The 18,968-nt window shown below is 33.1% G+C and overlaps 4 protein-coding genes across 6 annotated transcripts in view; 3 read left to right on the top strand and 1 right to left on the bottom strand.

Moving 5' to 3' along the window:
• Nucleotides 1–5,602: 5,602 nt before the first annotated feature.
• On the bottom strand, nt 5,603–6,874 carry LOC105127034 (protein FAR1-RELATED SEQUENCE 5-like). The gene has a single exon (XM_011028130.1). The coding sequence runs from the start codon at nt 6,477–6,479 to the stop codon at nt 6,033–6,035; it is 447 nt and encodes a 148-aa protein (XP_011026432.1). The 5' UTR covers nt 6,480–6,874; the 3' UTR covers nt 5,603–6,032.
• A 5,282-nt stretch (nt 6,875–12,156) lies between these two features.
• Nucleotides 12,157–14,501, top strand: LOC105127033 (protein FAR1-RELATED SEQUENCE 5-like). The gene is made up of 3 exons (XM_011028129.1): nt 12,157–12,378; nt 13,269–13,815; nt 13,958–14,501. Exons 2-3 carry the CDS (start codon nt 13,273–13,275, stop codon nt 14,159–14,161), a joined length of 747 nt encoding a protein of 248 aa, XP_011026431.1. The 5' UTR covers nt 12,157–12,378; nt 13,269–13,272; the 3' UTR covers nt 14,162–14,501.
• Nucleotides 14,502–15,196: 695 nt separating this feature from the next.
• LOC105127032 (protein FAR1-RELATED SEQUENCE 5-like) lies at nt 15,197–17,716 on the top strand. Of its 2 annotated transcripts, none has more exons than XM_011028127.1 (3): nt 15,197–15,420; nt 16,089–16,643; nt 17,141–17,716. In XM_011028127.1, the coding sequence occupies exons 2-3, from the start codon at nt 16,098–16,100 to the stop codon at nt 17,354–17,356; spliced, it is 762 nt and encodes a 253-aa protein (XP_011026429.1). In that variant the 5' UTR covers nt 15,197–15,420; nt 16,089–16,097; the 3' UTR covers nt 17,357–17,716. The 2 variants fall into 2 exon arrangements, with proteins under 2 accessions (XP_011026429.1, XP_011026428.1); XM_011028126.1 differs by having other exon boundaries at nt 15,199–15,439.
• Nucleotides 17,717–18,405: 689 nt separating this feature from the next.
• The window catches only part of LOC105127031 (protein FAR1-RELATED SEQUENCE 5-like), a 3,454-nt gene continuing 2,891 nt past the window's right edge, over nt 18,406–18,968 (top strand). For both annotated transcript variants that reach the window (XM_011028125.1, XM_011028124.1), the window contains exon 1: nt 18,406–18,717. The gene's annotated coding sequence lies outside the window, so the exon portion shown is untranslated. The remainder of the gene's footprint in view (nt 18,718–18,968) is intronic.

The following is an 18,968-nucleotide window of genomic DNA, read 5'->3' as shown; positions in this document are numbered from 1 at the left end:
TCTGCTGTTTAATTTTTCTTTAAATAGCTGTGTTTTGATGACCAATAAATGCCTTTTGCTCTCGGGGGATCGCCAGTGATTCTACTAAAGCCTGTTTTATTTCTGCTGTTTCGCGTCTCTGGAAACAAACACTCTCGTCTGACCGTCCGTCCAGACAATTTACACAAATGAGCCATCTCCGGCTATGCATTTGCTGTTCTTGTCAAAACACATTGAGAAGGTGCCTGCCAATGAAGAATATTTCTAGTACTAAATCCAAGCTCAATGCCACCCGCCAACATGATTCTTAATTTCCAATTGAACCAGCTAATTCGATTTAGATTTTAGAACATTTACTCATTAAATACCTAAATTAAAAAAAAAAAAAGGTGCAAGCCCAGATGGCCTTGGGGCTTTTTATTTTTATTTTTAAAAGAGTTGGAAGACATTCTTTTTTTTTAAAAAAAAAATAGATGATGCATTTACTCGAATTTGGATATTATAATGACTAAAAAATTAAAAGACTATTTTTTAGCATAATAATCTATTTTTTTTTATTTATTTTCATCTAAAACTACATTAAAAAATCTTTAGAACATAAAAAAATTATTTATCAACCCAAAAAAAATTTAAAAATACAAAATCAAACCGATGAAATTTATTCTTTCTCGATCATAATCTATTTTTTTAGAATAGTTCAAAAACATATATGTGTGTGTGTGTGTATTTGGGATGTGGTCAGTTGCATGTTCTTTTCACTGTAATCTCGTTATATTTTCTCTTGTATTTGGTAACTGAAAAATAAATAAATTAGTTTTTTGAACTAAAACTAAAATTTTAAAAACTATAAAGAACAAGGAAAAAAAGTTGAAAGAAAATGGATGGACTAAAAACTATTTTTTTCACGTGAAATTGAGATTGTTCATGGAATTTTTCTTTATTTTACATTTTGAAACCCTGTTGTTAGAATCTTTCTTTCCTTAAAATTTTTTAGAAATTGGTAACACAAGCTACAATTGAAAAAAAAAATAAATGATGACAGAGTTTGAAAAAAGACTTATGAGTTATTATGAATTTTTTAGTGAAATGCTTAGACCTTTCACCCATGTATATTTTGTATTGTAATTGCAATGTAACGAGACAACTGAAAGCAAATTAACACACTGGTTCTTGTTTTTGAAATTTCATATTTATTTTGACAATTCAAAAGCTAATTAAAATGAGACCAAGGTGAAGTCTTCTCTGCTGGGTTGATAATTACTTGGAGAAATTCTGTCTAAAATTCACCCTTTTTTTCCTCTCTACATATCCACTTGGATGAAGATTAATGTGTATATTGGGCTTATGAGTTTTCTCTATAGATTTAAAGCACTTAGTAAGTTTACTCGTACCATGCACCTTATCAAGAAATTTCAAAGGGGAAAGAGAACTTGGAACTTTGTTTTTTGTGACTGATTAAGGCCACCTTTTCGTATTTCAAGAGGACTCCCAAGTCCTGATTTAATACATCAATCCCTGTATAAATCTTCCATACGTACGTGAGTGATCTCCTGCCTGCCGAAAACCAAAATCTTAATTCAAGACTTATTGTCCCATCTCCTTCATGGGGATCATAGCTTCAGGCTTAAAGAAAGTAGGTGAAGCACTTGGATGGGTGTTAGACAAGTTTCTTGCAGCACTTGGATGGGTGAAAGACTAAGATTGGAGCTTTTCTCAGTTTCCTTTTTTCTAAGTTTCGTACAGCAGGAAAAGAAAATCCAGGAAAGCGGGATGCTCCACGTGATGCTGGCTCTTCTTCAGGAAAAGACGCTGGAAAAGAAAATCCAGGAAAGCGTGATGCTCCAGGTGATGGTGATGCTGAAAAAATGCTTCGTAGCCTACTTGATCATCTCTTGGAAGGAAAGTGTGAGGCTCCAGGGGACGCTGGTTCCTTCTCAGGAAAAGAGGCTGGAAATGAAAACGCAGGAAAGCGTGATGCCACAGGTGATGCTGATGCTGAAAAACTGCTTCGTAGCCTACTTGATCCTCTCCTCGCAATAAAATGTGTGGCTGCAGGTGATGTTGAACAACAGCTTCGTTGCCTCGGTGATCTTTTCTTGGCAGCGGTCCCTTCACAATTTGATGTTAAGGCCTCTTAAAGTGAATTTGTCGTACAAGAAGCTGCAATATAGCTTCTGTTTCAAGAATTTGGCTGTGGAGAATAACAGGGAAGCTGCTATGTATGTTGGCTTTTCTTGTTATGAAATCAATTTGTAGAAAGCTTTCAGCTTACTGTTTTGCTTATCTCTTCAGTTAATCTTTAAAATCCGATTAAATTCAATTATGCAAGAAAAATCCCAAATTCTCAACGTTAAAAGATCTCAAGCAACAACTAATTAACGATTGAACTAAACCAATCTAGTTAATTAAAATTAAAATCAAGTAAAATATTAATTTAACCTAACCAGAAAAAAAATTAAAAAATAACAACACGAAAATAAAATAAATTCCAAAACAATAAACTTTCAATATACTATGTTTCCTATATTATTTTTCCTACATAATTGAAAAGCATTGAAAAAAAAAACCCTCAACTTAATTGGCATCGTCTTCATTCCTTGTAAAATAACTACTACCAAGTGAATTAACTAAATAAAAATCATTATCTAAATGGTTAATGTTTCATTAATAAACCAATTAATTATTATTAAAAAAAAATAAGAACACCACCAAGACTCTTGAGAATACATTAATAACTAAATTAGTGGACATTTTTTATTAAGCTAAACTCGAAAATCCGAGTCACTAAATTGATATGATAAATTTTTAAACAGTTTAATAATAATAATAATTTAATAAAAAATGAAATAAATATATAACTAATGCAAGGTGATGGTTTTAGCGTTTGAGAGTGCAATTAATGAAATATATATAACTCAGGAGTTCATTTAACCAAAAAAACTTAAGAGTTCATTAAATCATGTATAAACATGACCTTAATTACTAGTTCATTTATTGAATTTTAACTTCTTTATTAATTAAATATTTTTCACCTGATTAATTTGATTTCTTTTTCCCCAGTAAAATGTTACAACATTAATTTGTGCATGGTGATAGCCCAAATTCATTAGATGGAAGACATCGTCCCACCTTAAACTCTTGCACTTTTAGGAGTTTTGTTCTTTAAAAGCTGTCCATGTAAGAGAGACAAAAGCAGCCCTCCAAGCTATTTTAGACTCTCGATTTCTTGCTGATATATATGGGATATTGGTATCATCAGAGGGACTAAATTGATTGAAAACAAAAGTTGGGTTTTGGCCACCATGCAAAACCCTTAGCCCTACGATCTCAATTTCTTTGTTTCACAACCATATTGTAACCAAAAAAACAGTATACAAGAGGGAAAACAAGTACATATTTCACAAGTATATTGATCATAGCATCAATATCTCAAAGATCTTAAGAGGGAAAAAAGCAACCATTCAAAGTCTGGGAGAAAAAAATCCTTGACTATATAAAAGAGCAAGTACCTTAGACGTGCAGCATCAGCATCATCTCTCTCTTACCTCTCTCCTGCCTCTGAATCCACATTTAAATCTAATCAATACCTTTTTCTTCTGGTTTCATGTCTATGTCCTTCTCAAACCTTGTAAAACTTGACCCCGTAGACTCTGTAGAAAGGTGAAGGAATTGAGTGAGAGGATGGTCAAGGAAAACAACAAAAATCCTTTGCAGCTGAAGTCAATAAATCACATCTCAATTGTTTGTAGATCACTAGAGAAATCTCTTGATTTCTACCAAAACGTTCTTGGGTTCTTTCCTGTAAGGAGACCTAGCTCATTGAACTTTGATGGTGCATGGTACATACATTGTAGTATACGTTCTTGAGTTCTCTTTCTTTCTTTGTTTTAATTTGGCCTCCATATATACATATATATAGTCCTGATCAAATCATTTCCTGTTCTTGATTTGACGTGCGCTTACTCAGGTTGTTCAGCTCTTACGGCATTGGCATACATCTGTTGCAATCTGAGGACCCTGAAAACATGCCCAAGATCACCAAGATTAATCCCAAGGACAACCACTTCTCTTTCCAAGTATCTCTAGATCTGTAGCTCTCTCCCTTTCTCTGCACGTGCATGAATACATGTACAAATACATTGGATTTAGAATTAAAGTGTATTGCATGATCGGTGTTTTACTTTCTTCGAACAGATGATTCGAGATATTTAATCAATTTATATAGCGTTTAATTCCTATCCCGGAAGAAAAATCAAAGAACATATTTATGCATTAATGATCTTTTACCAGGCTGAATTAAGAATCTTTTTCCCTTCTGGCTACAGTGTGGGAGCATGGCAATGGTGGAGAAAAAACTGGAGGAGATGGAGATAAAGTACGTAAAGACAAGAGTAGAGGAAGATGGAATGGAGGTTGATCAATTGTTTTTCCATGATCCAGATGGAATGATGATAGAAATTTGCAACTGCGATAACCTTCCTGTTATCCCACTAGCCCATGATGTTGTGTTTTCTTGCTCATTTAATTACAAATTGTAAAATCTAAAATCAAATTGCAGAATCCTACAATATCTCTGCGATATATTTATATATAACCTATTAAACTTATTAATTCATACATAAATATTTTATAACTTCAGCTCATTTATGGAATATATTAACTTCTTTATTAATCTATATATCTTATTTTGATTTTCACTTGATTAAATTTAGTTTACTCATGTGATATTAACTACTTTGTTAAGTTATCTCATCTTAACTTTCATGTATAATTAAATAAGCTTTTTAATATTAAAATGTTACAATAGTTATAAATTTTTATCATTCATTGAATCTCCACATGCAATATTTGTCTATATAGCTTACGGATAAATAAGTTCTATGTATTTTCTTTTTACCAATCTTTAACATGTGGTATGTAAGGTTATGTAATCGAATTACAGAAGTACAAAAATCTTAATAAAATCAATAATAATAGGATAGAACTTTTTTATTTTATTTTATTTTAGTGAATGACTGATACCTGGGATTAAATTTTCCATAATTAGTCTATTTACGTGTTATTATTATTGTTCATTTATAACCTCTCAGACTGAGATATAAAATATAATTGGGCCAGTAAAATCCCAGAAATTTTTCAAAGGAGCGATGAAAGCAGTCTTTTCAAAGGACTTGCAGCAGTGCGGTAACTTCTGTTTTTTATTGCTTTTAAAACACAATACAACCTGAAATCACATGGATTACAAATTAGAACTAGAACAATACAACCTGAACTCAAATGGATTACAAATTGGAAATAGAACAATATCCTATAGCTACATTTGCAATTGCTACGCCAGTTTCTGCTTTAATTTGATGAAGTCAAAACTGAGAAAACAGCAGTGAAAATGTTTGTACAAGTTGAAGAATTAATAGTTTGGCTGTTTAAAAATATATTTTAAAATATGGCTGTAATTGTTTTTTAAAATATTTTTTATTTAAAAATATATCAAAATATCTATGCTGCATAAGCTCCTGCTTGATAGGCTCAAATTCTTTTGGATTTTCTACTACATTTTTAAATTTCTTGGATAGCTTCTCACTGTGATCTTCAACGATTTTTATAAATGCAGTTATCTGTTCTTGGTATGTAGCACATAACCGCTTCTTATTTCTCAATTCAGCGGTTAGTTCTTGAATGTTCTTGTCTTTTGCATCCTACAAAGTATGATAAAAACACAATCCAGATCACGTCTGATATGCAGAAATTATCCTTGCACTCCTCAATGCATGAGAAATCTTCCTCCCAAGATCATATTGACTACGTCCCAGTTCATTCATTAGTCTGGTTTCTTGAATAGCATGTGATGAGGGCCAAATAAAGAATAGAAAAGGCAAAAGTTTTCTTCAAGGATTTAAATATTTTCCTAAAGAGCTTATTTTAATTTGCAGAGAGAATAAGGCTACAGAATCACGTGTCAAAGACGTATATAGATGGTAAAGCAAGGAAGCAGCAAGTCATGATTTAATGACAGTGAAAACTCACCATTGCTTGACGTGCTTCACGTGGAGCTACTATGGTGGATGATTATGGTCCTTTACAAATTTCGTTACCACCCATTTTCCAGACTTTTCAAACTTAAAATGAACCATTGCCTTGCATCCTTCTCTAGCACTCATGCGTGAATTTCGAACATTTCCAGATTTCCCTCGAATGCTTATGCAATAACCCTCCTTATTACACCCAAGTCGCCTGGCAAGAATCCTCCCATCTCTTTCAGAATGACGACAAGACATTACTCGCATTACAAACCCTATCTGCCGGGCATATTCATCATAGAACACCTTCGAAGCATCTTCTGACTCAAACTCCATGCCCTTATGTGGTTCTACAACCGTATCTTTTCCAACATTCTCAACCATTTCTTTTCCAACAGAGCTCTCTACTATATCAATTCCCTCATCTATATCCACTGCCACACAACAACACCATTCACCATTGCCTTTTAAACATTTGTTCATCTATTAAAATTAAGCTCAAAAGTTGACGAGAACAGACCAAAAATGGCATAGCTCACTCTTCTCTGTAGCAGCTAAAACCAAGTTAAGAAAAAACTAAACTTTCCACCAAACAAAACCCAACTTTTCATGTCAAGAACATAATTCAACAGTAAACAAAACAACAAACAACATTGACAACAACTGCTTCATTTCCTCTTGTTTTCCCTGTCTTTCACTTTCCTCTCATTTCTCAGAAGCCAATCAGACCATATATCAAAACCACATCGAGAAGCCACAAAATTCAAACTTCCTCTTCTCAAATCATAACCCACTAACAAAATGAAAAAAAATAAAATAGAAGGCAGCTTTATAGCATTAAGCAATAAAAGTGAACCATAACTTGCCATAAAAAATCCAAACTTTTTGTATGATTGAATGAATTAAGAGTAAATTAAAACAGACACAGATAGAGGAAGATTATAACTTACTTGATGCAGCAAAGATCAGAGAGATCCAGAATTAAGAGAGGGCATTAGAAGGTAATTTTGAAGAGTTTTGAGAGGTATTTTTGGGTTTTGGAGAGTAGGGATAAGATGGATCCGAGTCTAGTGAGAGATGATTGTGAAACTAAGTGTTTTGATGCCACCAGACAACATAAATTTATTTGACATGTCATTCCTTTTCTTTTTATTTTATTTCGGGAAAACAAAAAAATAAGACATTCTTAAAAAATAAAACTTAAATTATTATTATTATTATATCTTCCTAACAAGCAAAGCAGCACACAGTAACAACAACAAAAACCCAGCTTAAAAATCAAGAAATCTATGGTAGGTTTGTTTATTGAATTTATTTTTTAGGAAATTATTTTTTATATTTATTTATTATTAAAAAAGGTTAGTTAACAAAAAATATTTTTCAGTTAAAAAAATTGATTTTATTTTTAAGAAAGTGTTTTCCTGAAAAATTTGGAAGGAAAATACTTTTCAGAAATAATGAAAAATTTAGAAATATCATATTATTTACTGATTATATCAAATTTGATCCTCAAACTTTTAATTGCTATATATATATATATATTGTTTTGAATATTTATTTTTTAATTTTAATTTTTAAAATTTAATTTTTATATTAACTTTGGTCTCATTTTTTTAATTGTTATTTTTTTTTCTTATTATTTTTTTATTGAAATTTTTTATCTATCAAATTTGATCCTCATTCTTTTGATTGTTACTTATTTTATTTGAAATAATTTATGAAATGTTAATTATTATTATTTTAATTTCTTCATCTTTTATTTTTTTTAGATTTGATCTCTATTATTTTGATTATTATTTATTTTATTTGAGATAATTTATGAAATTATATTTTTTTTTCAATTTCATTCTCATTCAACCTTTTAATTTGTAAATTTTTTTTCTTATTATTTTAATAAAATTAAAAAAATAAAACATTAATAAGTTATTTTTCAGTTTATTTTCCATAATATAACCAAATACAAAAAAGTATTTTCCAGTTCATTTTTTATAATATTATCAAATATCAAAAAATAATTTACTTTTTAAAAATTCATTTTATAAAAAAAAGCAACTTTTCTGGAAACAAACAAGCATTATCTCTTTACACTTTTTTGTTTGGTCCCTGGGAAAATTGAGCAAAGAAAGCCCTTTTCTCTTCTGTTTAGAACTTTATATCTGTCGAGCTCCATTTAAGTGCTAAGCCTGTTAAACTAGAGATTAAATTTGTGTTTTTTTGGTCTTTCTGTGTGAATTGAACTTAAAGTTGTGATCTTTGTGCTGTCATTGATAATTTATTCTATATTTACTGTGAACCCAGTCGTGAAGATGCAAGTTTCTATTGTTTTGTTCTCTAGTGCATTTAACATACAGTAATTTACCAGTAGCTTATATCGATATGGGAAGTAGCCCTTTGGTTGATCTTTTAGGCCATGTTCAGGGTTTCGTTTGTTGTCATAATATGAAAGATACAGGGAGATGAGATTGTGAAGTCAGGTGCCATTTTTTGGTGCAAACTGAAAGTTTTGTAAGTCAAATACAAATGTTAGATTTGGCGTAATTAAAATCGCCAATTCAGTATAGGATTTAACTTAGTGCTGTCTTGGGTCCTAGCCATGTGTGCGAGTGAATTATGCATGCGGTGATTTGGTGGCACACTGTGCATGATTCGCCTAAATGGCTAGAATTCTAGGCTGCATGAGCATAGCCCAGGATGTTCTAAAGGGTGGTTGGGACTTTATTGGAATCCCCACCCCACCTCCAAGTTCCTGCTTATTTGTAACTGGAATTGAGTATCAAATATGCTTCCATGAAGATTTAGAATGCTCGTGGTTAACGTTTGTATGCCTAAACAATTTGTTTTTGGTGATTATGAATATTGAAATTTTTTTAAAAGGGGTCAAAACATGAAACCCTCTGATTTATTCATGGTTTGATGTCAGCTAAATGAACATAGCTCTTTAAAGCAATTTTAGAATCAATAACCACGCCAATCTTTAGAATATGTATAGCGTTTATTCGGCAGCGGTTCAAGGTTTAAGGACAACCACTGCCGATTTCTATTGGCCAATTCGATGCACCACAAGTACAAATATGTACAAGGGTAGTGAGGGTGTGTGCATCACAAGGTATGCAAGAAACACAGACGACTCTGCATTAAACAAATTGAAGGAACTTACTGTTGTTGTTCGACCTTCTTCTTTTCTTTTTTTTTTTTGATTTATGTGGGGGTGTCCGGGTCAGCTTACGCGCACCACGACTAATCCCCACGACCCACTGAACATCCTGCAAACTCAGTGAGCAGGTAAGACACCACGGGGATGACAGGCGTGCATGGTAAGGCTCGAACCTAGTTGCGGAGGAGCCCCTCCCTCATGAACTTTGTCACCACCCATTTCTCTAGCTTTTCTCTCTTCACCAATATCATTGCCATACAGAGCTCCCGTTTGCCTTATCTTTTTCTAATTTTAACTTGCCCTGTCTTTTGGCTGCTGAGATTAAACCCTTCTTTATTACAAGCAAGTCGGCGAGATATAGCTGTTCCATCATGCTCAGACTTACGGGATGATACAATACGTGCAAGAAATCTTTCCCGTTTAGCATATTCATCATAGAAAACTCCGGCAGCATTTTCCGATTCAAATACCATACCTTCATATGGTTCTTGGCTTGTGTTGACTTCACAAACACCAGTTTCGCCTCCCACAATACTTTCTGTTGTCACAATTTTGATCTTCCACGAGGGTCTCAATCTCCACTGCAAGTCAATGTCACCAGTTACAATTTATGTTTAACATCACGAGATGAAAACCTATAAGCTGAAAACTGTAATAACTGCATAAAGGAGATAGCAGAGGCAGCAAACTGGCAAGTAGTCTCAAGATATGCATACCATAGAAAAGTAGAAAAGTTTGCACTTCCATGCCTATTTATTGCAACAACATGCTTCTTAACATCAAAGTGCTGATACATTGTGTATCAGAGTAATGCTAAGCTATAAAGTCCAATATACCTCTCATTTATTCTATAAATTCCTATATACCTCTCATTTATTCTTATACACATTGTCTTATCAGCAATAGCTGTTCGTGGATTGTATTGGTATTGCTGGTAGTTGTTACTATCTAAGTTCTAAACCAATTTTTGTTATCTTGTCATGATGAAAAGGATGAGAGAATTCGAGAGCTATCCTCCCAGTTGCATCATACGAACCGACAGTTAGCAGCATGCCGAGAACAGTTGCAAACATTTGTGACTTACATTGAGGAGCACACTATGTGCATGTTAAGAACACTCGAAGGTGTTGTTCAAAACATTAGAGAAGTTGAATCTGAAACCAGAAGCTGCTCCTAGGTTACTCATAGGACCTGGCATTACGTTGTAAATCTTGTACAAATTTCAACTCTTGTTAGTAGGTGAAGTTTCATCAAAATTCCTTCCATTTGTATAATCCTGTTGCAAATTATTTCGAGGCCTTGTAATCATCCGCTTGACCTAATCTCAGTTTTGTAAGTAAACTAATGATATTTCATGTATAATATTTGGCTGCGTTGATCAAGTAGCAGATATTACCTTAGATTACAGCTAGCTTTACTTGCAACCATGGATACCCTTGGCTCCCTTGCAGTCCCACACCAATTGTGAACGCAACAATCAAGGACTTGAAAGAGTACCAAGAAAACGTTGAGATTGGGTTTAAGGATGTTTTTACTTTTGGAACAATTAATTCAGACAATTCTTGTGAAAATGCCAATTGCCTAACCATCACAAAATTCTCGTGAGGAGTTGATAGCATTTGTTTATTGTGAGTATTGCATGAATTTATGTTTATATCTTTAATGTATTATCTAATATCCTTTCCCTTCTTCCATGGTATTACCTTTATTATATTTTTAGTAGATAATAATTGAGTCATTGGAGGAAATTAATAGATTAAAAATATGGATTGATTACTACTATATTATTATTCAATGGAATTGTGCAAAATTAAGTGGATTTTTATACTTTACTTTTGTTTTTTTGGTATTTCATATCTAATTTGCTAAAAAAAAAAAAAAAACACCAATCTTCTGATATTAATCATGATTAGCTCAAAAACATGGTGAAGATAAAATAATAAGGAATTGAAACAATAAAAATAGAAAAAAAAATTAACACAATCACATACTTGTAACCAACACAACTATCCAAAATAAACTTCTTTATTCTATTTGAAAGAGATTCATCACCGTCATTTTATTTTATTTTTAATAATAGCAAAATTAGTTTTTATATCTTCATTAACTAAAGTATAATGCACTAAGCTCTTTTGTTATTTTTACTAGCAAAGGATTTTCTATATTAAATATAGTTAATACTTTCTTGAATTGATTTTGTTTCATTAATTTCCTTGTTCTTTGCTACACACTTTTTGTGTTATTCCTTTAATCATATAACAAGATAGAGGCTTTTTTTTACAACATTTTACAAAAATATATTAATTTAAAGTCTTATATAAATTAAAATTTATTATTAAATAATATTACAAAATAAAATGAATTGATAGAGTTTTTTTTTTTAACAATGAAAATGACTTTGAGTAGTAAAAGCTTTTTCATAAAAGCTCAAGTATTAAAGATATAGTTATTAAATTTTATCTATTTTAGCATATCAATTTAATAATTCACCAATTTAGAGGTTAGTTGAGTTAGATTTTTTTTAAATTTTTTTAAAAAATAACTCCATTAAATTTTAATAATTTAGTAGATTGACTCAAGTTAAATCCAACTAGGTTAACTCTAAGAAATTTTTTATTAAAACAGAATTATTTTAATTTTATTCAAATTAATGTTATTTTATTTTTTAAAAAAAATTAAAATAATATTATTTTAAAATAGATTTAAGTTAACCTATTAATCCATAATTTTAGCCTCAAAATGAGTTTGATATTAAATTTTATACCATAAATATGATCTAAAGAGATGATATCTATAGAAAAGTAAGTGAGCCAATATTAAAATGGATATGCAAACAAATAAAATATTATCTACCAAAAAATAAATATTTTCTTACAAAGAAAATATAAATACCGCAACAAAACAAAATTACAGAGAGCAACATTTCCGTTGCTGCAAGGGGACCAAAGACTAGTTCTTCCAAAAGACGACATGTCACATGCATTTGATAGTATTGGAAAACAAGAGTTCCCACTTTCCAACCAGCAGCTGACAACTAGACTGCATGTCGTTTCCTGAAACTGAACTTTCCTCTCTATTTCCTTCTGTGCCATGCTTCTTTCAACACAGCTTGAAACTGTTGACTGGCTTCCAGATAAGAGAGGGAAGAGAAAATGAGCTGAGAAAGTTGTCTGAAATACAACCAAAGGTTGGAGAGTTTTGGGTTGGGATTCTTTGATAAAACCAAAGGTTAGTGTTTTCCACACTCTCTCTCTCTCTCTGACATACACTTGATAACTACACATACAATGACACGCTAAAGATGTAATCTTTTTGAAATTTCTTGATGGGTTTTGTTTCTTGTCTTCCTTTTTTTTGTTTCTTTATTGTGTTGAACTGCTGGAGATGGATTGAGGAAGTGGAAGAAGCTGAAATGCTTTTCAAATTCTTATCTTTGAAATGGTGCTTCTTTGACTGCGAGGATTTTGCTAATGGAATGAAATTTGTTTCTTTTGGTGATCTAAACCTGGTAAATGAGAATGCCATGTTGTTAATCAAATTGAATTGAATATATGAAACTATGAAACCCCATGAGCTTAAAATTTAGGACCCTGGTCAAGATTCTGTAGACCCTAGTTCATCAACCAAGATTTGGTCAAGATTTCTTTGAAATGGAGCTGAGCATTGCTTGTTTTCTGTTTCAACAATACTTGTTTTCTTCATTGGCTTCCTAGTCTATATACTTCTCTTTCGCTATCCTGACACTGTTGAGGCACCTTCTCGTGGTCTCCATGTGCTGTAATCTTCTTGTTTCTTGCCTGAATGGGAAATTTGATGATGATGCCTTCTTCTTTTTGTCCTTAGAATAGTAGTAGATGGCTGTGTCTCAATGGAGACCTGTATACATATAGATCCAACTGAAATCACCAAGGTCTAATCCACTTAATTATTGACTGGAGTGGTCTGAGCAGAGAAATATGCCATGCGAGTGTGCCTTGCATGATCGTCATGGTCAGGCATTGTTTTGCACTTGAAACTATGGGGGAAATCTAGACTTGGGGTGCAGAAAAAACATTTAGTACAATACCTGCTTTCGCTTCTTCAATGCTTTTGGGTTTTGACATCTAAATTTATGACAGGTTCATGATGGCAAGCACCTCTGGTGAACAATTTAATTCTAACAGAAATTATAGATGTTGGCTGGCTGAAACTTTTGATAACCAAGAAACAGCAGATGATGAATTAGCTGGTAATCTTGATGGAAATGATAACATAATTCAGCAATCTATTCAAGATTTTCCAGTAAATTTGGAGCCGTTTGAACCATTTATCGGAATGGAGTTTGAATCAGCAGAGGATGCTAGGGAATTTTATGAGTTGTATGGCAGGCGAATGGGCTTTACCATTCGTAACAATCGTACACGTAGGTCACTTAAAGATAACTCAATAATTGGTCGAGAGTTTGTTTGCTCAAAAGAAGGCTTTCGTGGAGGAAAGAGTCCAAAGGGAGAAAACAGAGTTTTTCAATCGCGGCCAATCACAAGGGAGGGATGCAATGCAATGTTGAGGATAGCTGCAAAGGATGGAGGAAAATGGGTTATTTATGGTTTCATAAAAGAACACAATCATGATCTTAATCCTAGTAAAATACCACCTCGCCGCTCACACAGGATTGCATTTAGTGAGGTATGTTTCAGGATTAGTTTTGTGTGGTATGGTTGTTATCACGCGCATTTCAATTTTAGATCTTCATTAATTTAACTGTTCCTGTCATCTCTTCCAAAAGCTTGTATTTGCATGACATGAAATAACTGTTCTCTTGTTGCAGGATGAGAAAGATCTCAAAATCCGAGAGCTATCCACCGAGCTGCATCGTGAGAAAAAGAAATCTGCTGCTTATCAAAAGCAGCTACTGATGGTTTTAACATATATCGAGGAGCACACACAACGTTTATCACTTAAGGCTGAAGTTGTGGCTAACAAAGTGAAAGAACTTGAGTCTGAAGAGCCAGAAGAACCAGATTCTGACTAAGAGTGTAGCTGAAGATTTTATGTTAGCATCTGTAGTCAACTAATTCTGGTTTTGCTGGACAAGATACAAATGGATAAACTCATTTTAGAACTTTACATTCACAAAGATAACTGTTGCTACGTGCCAGATGCTCCATCCCATCTGAACTTTGTAACCGAAATATAAGTTAACAACTGCAAGGTTCGATAGGATTCGTAAAGAAAGGCTGGTTTTAGGAACTGCTGTATTGAGATTACAAGCTCAAACATGACAAATTTGTAACAGCTTTGAATGATTTAGGGGAACCGTGTATAAATTATATGCAGATCACTGATCCAGAAGTCAAAATTCAACTTTGGACCATGAGTTTCCATTGCAATCATCTATCTTGGGTCCAAGATATGAATCTGATTATGATATATGAGCTGGAGAATTTAAGCAAATGTTTCTCTCCATGGAGATTTAACCAAGTATTTTACCTAGTCAGAACTGTATAACACCTGACACTGTTAATTTTTGGTCAGTGGAAAACGGGAAGAAATTTTAAAATCCAAATATGCTAAGAATCTTGTCATATGAAATCCAGAACAAATTAACCTATTAACGGTCCATACATTTTCAATATGCTTCACCAAGAAGTTTCAAATCATTTGGTTTCAAATTGAAGTCAAGTCCTCCCCTTTAAAATGCAGAACTTAGTAGGAGCAGGCTGATAGGGGAAGCAGAATTAACCAAACCCCTGAGAGTCAGCTTGGGATAATTAGCTTGGTTTCAAACTTTTCCTTAAATGCACCAATTGTACATGGAAGGTTTAACTCCCGGTTATAAAACGTATGGTTAACCGATGACTTGCTGACTAGGGCTAAGTTGATGGAAAAACTGAGTTTTTTTTCCTCTTCAAAACAACCTTATTTTCGAGTTATCTTTAAAAAATACCTGGATTAATCCAGGTTAAACTCCGTAATCGACAATCCAGGTCTTGAGCCAGGTTGTTGCTCGAGTTGGGTATTACAAGTAAAGTCTTGCTGCCTATGATATCTTAGCCGACTGGGCTTTGCCTAAAAAAACACACACGGACATTCCACACATCAGCCCTTTTTCTTGGTGCTTTGTCCCACCAACTTCACTTCACTTTCATCTCAGCCAGCCAGCAACATCTCTCCTCGCTTTCAAATCAAAAACTCTAAAAACCAACTAAAACCCTTTACTTTACCGGAATCCAGTCTTCAAATCTAGGGCTTCCACTTCTATTTCCAATCCCAAAAGGCTTCTATTGCTATGTAACGCTTCATTTCACCGGTGAGTTCATCAAAATTTTGTCTTTTTCACTCTTTTGTTTCCTTCCCTTCAGTGCATATCATTATCATTTCTTTGTGATCTCTTAGTCTAATTTTGTTTGAATTTGATTATTTTATCACTGCTAATGCTGTTCATATTAGTCTTGGAAAAATTAAATGAAAAAATATACTTTCCTGGCTGTATGATATGTGGTATTGTTGGCTGTCTAACATGATTGCCTCTATCTGTTATATTCATTAGAAAGAAAGAATGAAGGTTATATTGCTTAATACTTCTTGAAAGATAAAGATGTTGATGTTATAAGGTGATTTGGTAAATGTTATATGTAGTTTTTTTTGTCAAACCACATTCTTGAAGTCATTGACACAAGGCCATTCTGGGGCAAATAATGTTACAAGGGGCTCCATTTTTTTGTTGTTGTTGTTGATGTTGTTGAATTCTGAAGCTTCTTTTACAGTAAAAAAGACTTAATTGTTAAGAGGAACATGTCTCTATTTGGATTTTCTTGGGGCTGTATTTCAAATTCTTATTTTGACTTGATTTCCTATCTTCAGTGAGTTTTTTATCGGATCTGTTTTTTAATTATGATCCTACTTTTCCTTCTCTTTTCCTTGTTGGAGTGAAACTAATTTTGAAGTTTTTTCTGTAGGAGTATATAATGGATAAACAATCTGTTCATGGGTTTGATTCCAATGAAAGTGACCTGGATTTGCAAGGTGAAGCCTATGAATGTGGAAGGATAGAAGATGAGCTTCAAAATAACTTGGATTTCTGTGTAGATGAAGATGACAAAACATCTGTGCAATGTATTGAACTAGCTGTAAACGCTGAAGGTTTAGAACCATGTGTGGGTATGGAATTCAACTCAAGAGATGAGGCCAGAGAATTTTACATTTCCTATGGCAGATGCACTGGTTTTACTGTACGAATACACCATAACCGACGCTCTCGGGTTAACAATCAGGTTATTGGTCAAGATTTTGTTTGTTCCAAAGAAGGATTTCGGGCCAAAAAGTATGTACATAGGAAAGACAGAATTCTTCCCCCACCACCAATCACTCGGGAGGGCTGTGGAGCAATGATAAGGTTAGCCTTGAAAGGAGGAAAGTGGGTTGTCACCAAATTTGTCAAGGAGCACACTCATAAACTAATGAGTCCCAGTAAAGTTCCATGGCGAGGATCTGGGAAGCAATTAATCAGTGAGGTATGTTTGAGGTTGAAAATGGCATCTAAAAGTTCAAACGTTAATTCACTGGATGGGCTGATCCTTCTTTTTAATTAGCGTTGTGGGATTATCACTAGACAATAATGGCTGGGAATGTTAAACCAGATCCTGCCGAGCTTGAACCACTAGTTCCTATATGCACTACACTAATGTCTTGTTAATGGTCTACTTGATATGGATCTGAATAATTTGTACCTATTTACTACCATAAACTTGACTTTCCCCCAAGTAATTAAGTTGGCCGTAGTCAGTCACTGCACTATAGGGAAGGAGCCGGGAAGCTCAACTTTCCCGCTAGATGCCTTATGAACATTGCCGTAGCCATAAGCAGAGAATATTGACCATATAATCTAGATTGAGTGCTGTAAATATGGTACCTCCATTGTTCACAGTTTCCTTTCTATTTCATGCTCTCAATCAATTGTCATGAAGTTATTGTGATTTCCTTAATATTCATTCTTTTTATTTTTTTGTAGGATGAGAAGGATAAAAGAATCCGTGAACTATCACTCGAGTTGTATAATGAGAGACAAAAATGTAAACGACGGTGTGCTGTATATGAAGAACAGTTAAATATGATTCTACAAGATTTGGAAAAACACACAGAACATGTCTCTAAAAAAGTTGATGATGTTGTCAAGAGCATTAGAGAAATTGAGGAGCAACATTCAGATGACACCAGCAGCGAATGAAGTCATTCATGATTTGACCTCTCATTTCCTGTGTTTCTGAGGATGGATGATTTTTAGGAGTCAAATGCCAACTTATCACATAAGCAGTTTGTTTGGATAATCATTAAGATTGATAACTTTATGATTGATTAGGTCAATTATCTTTTTTCTTAGAATATCAATGGCTGCTCTCTCAATTTAGCTTGGTGTAACATATTGCCATTGTTTTTTTTTTTTCTCATTAAGTTTATGCAATTGTTGTTTGAATATCAGATTCAAAATTTTAGTTTCTTTGATAAATGTCAGGGACATTGTGTATTTTCCTTTTGGAGGTTAATTGCTGGCTTAGCAATAAGATTGGAGAATTTTTTTGCCATGATACTCATTGATCTGTTATTTTTCTGTGTGATTATGTTATTGCTCTTTTGCAGTTATATCAGGCTGGGCTCAGCGGTTTGACATGAGAAATGATATAGAGCAAGCTCCATGTTATGTTTACGTTTTTAACGAAGATAAAACTCGGTTGATGCGGTCAAGTTGATCAAGTCAACATAGATTTAAAAAAAAAAAAAAAAAACAAAAAATTCCTGTTGTTCTCCCCCAAGAAGCACCAGAGCTAGGAATATATACCTTGGAGGGGTAACATAAACATTCTAGGAGTTAACTTGAAGATAAGTTAAGATAAACAAGGATCAAAGAAAAATTAAGTCATTTCCAACATCAAAGCATCAAATAATAATTTTATTTAAAAAGAAAAGAAAAGAAAAGAGCATAAAATAACAAGAACATAGATTTTGACTTATTTATAATAATTTATATAACCTAGATTGATTGCAACAATTTTTCTGGAATAATAGAAACTCACAAACAAAAAAAAAACCCAAAGAGATTATTATTTTCAGTCCTTCAAAGATTTTTAAGAAAAAAAAATTACTATAACATTGTTTTTTTATTTTTTTATTTTCTAATTTTAAAGTTTTAATTTGGTAGTAATAAAAAAAAGGCCATATTTGTGATGTCGAAAAGAAAGACCTCTCTCCTCTCCATGGCTTCAAGTCATTGGTGACTTGACTTCATCCACTTTTAAGGGGGGGGGAAATAATTCCAAAACAAATATTTGATTGCGAGAAATGAGTGAATATGCTTCAATTTTCTTAACAACGTCACCAGAGAAGGGATCACTGCAACTCATTGAACAAATCCCAAGCAAAAAAATAAATTAATTAAATCACCATGTGCTTCTCTGTCCCTGATTACTGACCGTTTGATTTAATTAGCCTTGAAATCCACAGTCGATCTCTCTTTCTAGTTTCTAACAAGACACAGAGCCCAGTGAACTTAACTTGTCTCAAAGTCTTGCAAGAGAAACAGGAGTTAGAAAAGTAAGCTCCTTTTCACTTAAACTTTTCATTTTATTTTTATTAATTATAATCTGTCTATGCATATTGCTTTTAATGTTTTTTATTGTGAAATGGGTTTGCTTTAAATTGTCGAGAAAGTGAAGAATTGATGTCAAACTTGGTGTGAAAGGAATGAAGATGAAGCAAAATGTTTGACTTTTATAGTCTTCGTAGGATAAGTTCTTTTCTTATTATGTTTTAGATTGTTCGATCGCTGGGAAAGTGAGGGAAAG

The sequence above is a fragment of the Populus euphratica genome, unplaced genomic scaffold, assembly GCF_000495115.2.
Source record: "Populus euphratica unplaced genomic scaffold, PopEup_1.0 scaffold50.1, whole genome shotgun sequence".
In the NCBI taxonomy this organism is placed as follows: Eukaryota; Viridiplantae; Streptophyta; class Magnoliopsida; order Malpighiales; family Salicaceae; genus Populus; species Populus euphratica.
This window is presented reverse-complemented; position numbering and strand designations above follow the sequence as displayed.